Source organism: Mus pahari, chromosome 19 (assembly GCF_900095145.1).
Source record: "Mus pahari chromosome 19, PAHARI_EIJ_v1.1, whole genome shotgun sequence".
Lineage (NCBI taxonomy): Eukaryota > Metazoa > Chordata > Mammalia > Rodentia > Muridae > Mus > Mus pahari.
The window spans coordinates 43,596,051-43,601,530 of NC_034608.1; the positions used below are offsets into that span (position 1 = coordinate 43,596,051).

General features: G+C 44.4%; 1 protein-coding gene across 1 annotated transcript in view; it reads right to left on the reverse strand.

Moving 5' to 3' along the window:
* Ddhd2 (DDHD domain containing 2) overlaps positions 1 to 5,054 on the reverse strand; it is a 29,597-nt gene extending 24,543 nt beyond the window's left edge. Inside the window, exons 1-5 of the mRNA XM_021219197.2 lie at positions 4,912 to 5,054; positions 3,554 to 3,779; positions 2,750 to 2,940; positions 1,550 to 1,639; positions 306 to 426 (exon numbers count right to left, since the gene is read on the reverse strand). Coding sequence (XP_021074856.1) covers positions 306 to 426; positions 1,550 to 1,639; positions 2,750 to 2,940; positions 3,554 to 3,773 — 622 coding nt within the window. The 5' untranslated portion in view covers positions 3,774 to 3,779; positions 4,912 to 5,054. The remainder of the gene's footprint in view (positions 1 to 305; positions 427 to 1,549; positions 1,640 to 2,749; positions 2,941 to 3,553; positions 3,780 to 4,911) is intronic.
* Positions 5,055 to 5,480: the final 426 nt, after the last annotated feature.

Sequence of the window (5,480 nt, forward strand, 5' to 3'; positions counted from 1 at the left end):
AGTGCTGGGATTAAAGGGATTAAAGGCGTGTGCCACCACACCTGGCTGAGTATCAAAACTTTAAAGTAATCCTTAACTATAAAATGAGTTTAAGACCAGTCCTAACTTACAGGAGATCCTTGTCAAAAAACAAGAATAAAGACAAAAGCAAAAACATAGATGAAGTGATATTAGTCTTAATTTAGAATGAACCCACATAATTAAAGAACATTTTTAATCCTCTGATACTAATCCAAAGAGGAAAGCCACAAATTATAGAATAAATCAACATCAGAACGTAAGGAAAAATAAAGGATTAACATTACCACAGTGAATATCAACAGGGATGTTCTCGACACCTCTTTTTACTGATCTTGGCCGACCTTGCTCAGTAGATGTTGAACCCCATTCATCAGACCCTGCAATTGGCTGGTAATGCACCATGAGCTTAAACAGAAAAGATCAGAGCAATACAGTCTATATTCACATGTGATTTAAGACTTTTTGTTTTTGTTTTTGTTTGTTTTTTTTTTTGACACAGGGTTTCTCTGTGTAGCCCTGGCTGTCTTGGAACTCACTTTGTAGACCAGGCCGGCCTCGAATTCAGAAATCCGCCTGCCTCTGCCTCCCGAGTGCTGGGATTAAAGGCGTGTGCCACCACGTCCGGCATGATTTAAGACATTTTGAATGACAAAAACAAATCTGTCATATAACCAAACCTCAACTGGAGTTTTGACATGCAAGTCCTATAGCCTGAAAGTAAGACACCTGAAAACATTAAACTAGCAGATCAGATGGGCCAGGTTTGGTGGTGCATGCTTTTAATTCCTTCACGTGGGAGACAGAAGCAAGAACTTCTGTGAGTTTGATTCAGCTGCGCTAACACAGCTAGTATCATCTACACAGTGACCTCAAAGCCAACCAAGGCCACATAGTGAGACACTCTTAAAAAATAAATCCTATACATGAAAGACATGCCTACATAATGCATAGATCATTTTCCCTAAGGAAAATTCTTAGGGCTGGGGAGACGGCTCAGTGTGTGAAGCACTCAAGGCTATCACAGTGCAGGACCTGAGGTAATATCCCCAGAGCCCATGTAATGGTAGGTGCAACAGCACCTGAATTTCATCCCCAGCTCTGATGCTGAGATGGGAGGCAGAGCACAGGATTATGGGAAGTAGACAGGAGAAGCCTTAAAAGCTAGCTAGCCTGGTATACACATCAGAGAACGACAAAGAACTCTGTCTCAGGCTAGAACAGGACTGACATTCAAATCTGTCTTGACTTCAACAAGCACGTTGTTGTATATGCATATCCACATTCACACATACACTGCACACACAAATCACAAACACAGACATTATATATGTCCATCTATAATACACATAAAGAAAATTCTTACATACAAGCTAACTGGAGTAAATAATGACTATAAGCATTAATAACCTTTATAACAGAGTCCAACATAAACTATGCCAAAGGTCATTTCATGTGGCGTCCATAGAACAAAAGAGCCATTGGGTTTTCTTAGTAATACATTGACCTTTGATCTAAATCTTCGCCTTACCTTTGGGTTGTGTAATACAATAATTTCTCTGTTTGGAGATTCTAGTTTTTTTTTCCATTCATCCAGAGTTACTGCAAGCATGTACGTATCCTTAAAAGAAAATGTATTTTTTTATTAGATTCTCTAACAACTTTTTTAAAAGCCGAACTTATTAATGAATTCCAATATCAAAAATTATTCTCCAAGGTAACAAAATCATTTTAAAACTCAAGGTAGTATAGTGCTGAAAAACAGATGCAGGGCCTCGCATGCATTAGACCAGCGCTTTACCAAGGAACTGTATTCCTATCTATTCAATAACATCAATATCGATAACAATCTATTTCAAGTTCAAGAAAACCAATATATTTCTCTGAGTGAGAGTAATTCAAATGGGGCTAGAGAGATGGACTGGTAGTTAAGAGCACTTGCTGCTCTTGTGGACGACCTGGATTCACTTCCCAGCACCCACACAACAGCACACAAGTATTTATAGCTCTAGTTCCAGAGGCTTCCATGCCCTCTTCTGGCCTCCTTGGGCACTGCACACACATGGTACACTTACATGCAAGTTAACACTCCCTAATTAGAAGAAAAGAAAATTTAAATGGTTAGGCATCATGGCACATGCCTTTAGGATCAGCAATCGGGTGGCAGAGGAAGGCAGATCTCTCTTGAGTTTGAGGCCATCCTGGTCTACATAGCAAGCTCTAGGACAGTCGGGACTTCAAAGAGAAACTGTTTCAAAAAAAATTTCTTTTAAATCTTCTAAAAATTTTGTAAAAGATTGTTTTGTGGTCATATTTTAGATGTTAAAAAGAATTACCATTAGGAAACATTCAATTAATTGACTAACTTATTTATTTGTTAGAGACAGGCAAGGTTTCACTGTATAGTTCTGGATGTCCTGGGTCTCACTCTGTAGACCAGGCTAGCCTCAAACACAAGAGCTCCACCTGCCTCTACTTCCTGAGTGCTGGTATTAAAGGCGTGTACCACCACTGCCCGGGTACATTTAAATTTAAAAGGAATGATACCATTTCTAGAAAACTAGAAATCTGAAATTACAACTTTAATTTGAAACTAGCCTGCAGAGAGAAATTACATAAAGTATGGCATAAAAGCAGGTGCTCTCTTCCTGGAAGTTTCACACGGCATGTTAGAAGAATTAGGACATAAGGAACGGAGACAGCGGTGGGGAAACTGGACGCAGATGAATACCTCCAAAACTTGGCTGAAGCTCTCCGAGTAGGGGACATACTTATTGTCTTTGTCTCCCTTATAAAACCACGTACACCGTCTCACTTCCGATGGCAGCTCGTCCCAGTACACAGCGTACCGCATCCTCTCCCCTAAATGAACATCATATCTGCCCCCATCGGTGGGAACAATCCTCTCATTACAATCTTTTCCTATCAAGAATTGCAAAAAAGAAAAGAAGTATACTATGTCACAACAACTCTCCCAAAATACACTTGTAAGTTACAGTCCAGACAATCACAGGAACTGTAAACAGGTTCCACTTGGCTACATCGTAAACAGGATTTGGTTCCTAGTTTTTTCTTTTTTCCTTCATCCATTTTTTTTTTTTTTGGTCGAGTGATTTTTTCCTCTTCTAAGACAATAATAATGCCTCTTAGACACACACACAGTCACTCACACTCATACAGATACATACATACATATATACATAGATTTTTCTGAAGTTTTTACTTGAGGGATGAAAAGGCAAATTAATGACAATTATGATGATATATCATCACTAACACTTTCATGTTACATGAGAACAAAAGTGACATGTTAGTTCAGTCTGCAATGTGACAACTCACTTTATACACAAGCTTTCTGATTTAAAAGTCAAACAAGCTAGAATACAGAAAATACTCGATAATTATACAGAAATTTAATACAGTTTTAAAAGGATGAAAATGGTGTAATTCTGAAATTTCCTGTTAGTGGCCATCACAGTAGGGGCTATTGTTAATTTTTATTAGAGTCTGTTAGGAGTCATCAGTTTCTTCCTACCAGAGCCATATGCGTCTTCTAGCTGCTGTGAATCCTCAGAGTTGAAAGGGATCCAGAGCTCCTTGGAATCTAGTACCTTACAATAAAACCAATGAGGAGAAACGGGCTCATAGGAACTGCTGGCATCCATGTCTAGGAGTTCGAAGGAACTACAAGAGTTCGGGGATGGGGACGGATCTGACTGAGACAGCTGCTCCTGGTGTGAGTCCCCAGAGGACATTTCGCTCTAGAAGACAAAATAAAAAAACTATCAGGAGAATTATTTTGCATCTATCATATGCTCAATAACCGTTTTTGGAAGCTGGTCTTGAAAACAACAAATTTTAAAAGCTACACAATTTATATATATATATATATATATATATATATATATATATATATATATACACACACACACACACACACACACACACATAATTATTTGGGGAGAGAAACAAAATGTTCAGCTCCAGCATTCCATACTGAGCTTCCAATTCTCCTTAGAAAACTAAAAATGTTTAATCATACAACAAGCTCTTTAGCAAACCCAGAAATGTCAAGAAACACACGGTCAAAACTGATTGCAACAGGGTGTTTTGCCACAATTTTCAACCTAGAGGTTGAAAAAGCTGAAAATGTCCTACTTCCAGGTGTACACACTACAAACCATTTAGTGGGTCACACAGTGATAACAGGTAGGTTCAAGGCCCCATTTATACATTTCTAATTACACACACATTTACATAACTACTGGGATTTTAATATACAGAAAATAGAACTAATCGCTAAGAACCATTTTGGCTGATTCTCCTAGTGTGCTTCAATAAGGGCCGTGGTACATTGAAAGCCCAATCAGAAACTGTGCCTGCAAGCCATAGCTGCGCACCGACCCACGGAGACGCAGAGCCAGAGTTTCGGGTGAAAAGTAACAAGTGACCTCAATTGCCCCGGAGGCGAAGGATGACGGACGAATTCCCACCGACCCAGCACTAAAGCCCCCGGCGAACTAGCGCTGCAGACACAGAAGCAGAACCCAAAAGCCCAGGACGAGAGATGGACGAGCGGCATCGCTGCACCGGGCACGGTGGGACCGCAGAGCTCAGGAACCAACGCTCCCCGGGCCTCCCCGTTATCCTCCGGAGACCTCGGCCTGCCCTCCTCTCCCGACCGGCTCCCGCCGCCAGCTCCGGGCTCCGAGTTCGGGATCTAGGAGAGCAGCGGAGCCGTGCGCGGATGCCCCGGGGTACCGTGCACACTGGAGCCCCCCCCCCTCCATCCCCCGGCTCGCCCCGGCCCAGGCGCCCGCGCGGACCTGGACTCACTCGTCCGCACCGCCCCTCGCGGAGGGAGCCCGGGGCCACATCCCCGCTGCAGCCTACCTCCCAAGCCGGGCGGGCGGGCGGACGGGCGGAGCCTGCGGCCGCGCCCCAATCCCCGCACGCCGGGCTCCTCAGCGCTCCAGCGGCGGCGAGCAGTGCGCCCGGCGGTGTCTGCGCTCCCGGTGAGAGCCCGAGGCGCAGAAAGATCCGCCGAACTGTCGCGAGATGTGCGGTGGGACTGGGGAGGGCTCGCGCGAGACGTGGCTCCTCCTGCGGGCAGACGTCGGGCGCCGGGCACGCGCCGGGCACGCGCTAGCGGCGTGGGGGGCACGCGCGGGACGCCGTGTCCGCTCTGAGGCTTTGGAGGAGGAGCCGAGAGGAAGACACTTCCCCGAGGGGAATCCGACATTCTGACCCCTCGTGGGTCCCGACAACCCCGGTGGGCAGGACTGGGGGTGACTGAAGGCTTTGTCTGTCTGTCTGTCTTCCATTCCCCCTACCCCCGTCCCCATTCCCTCCCTCTATTTGGATTAAGAGGTTGTCAGAAAGGTATCCCTAAAGCCTAAGAGGTGAGTCTGACAGAATAGGGATGCTGTAAGAGGCAGCAAATGAGGGGTTTTGGTTGGTTG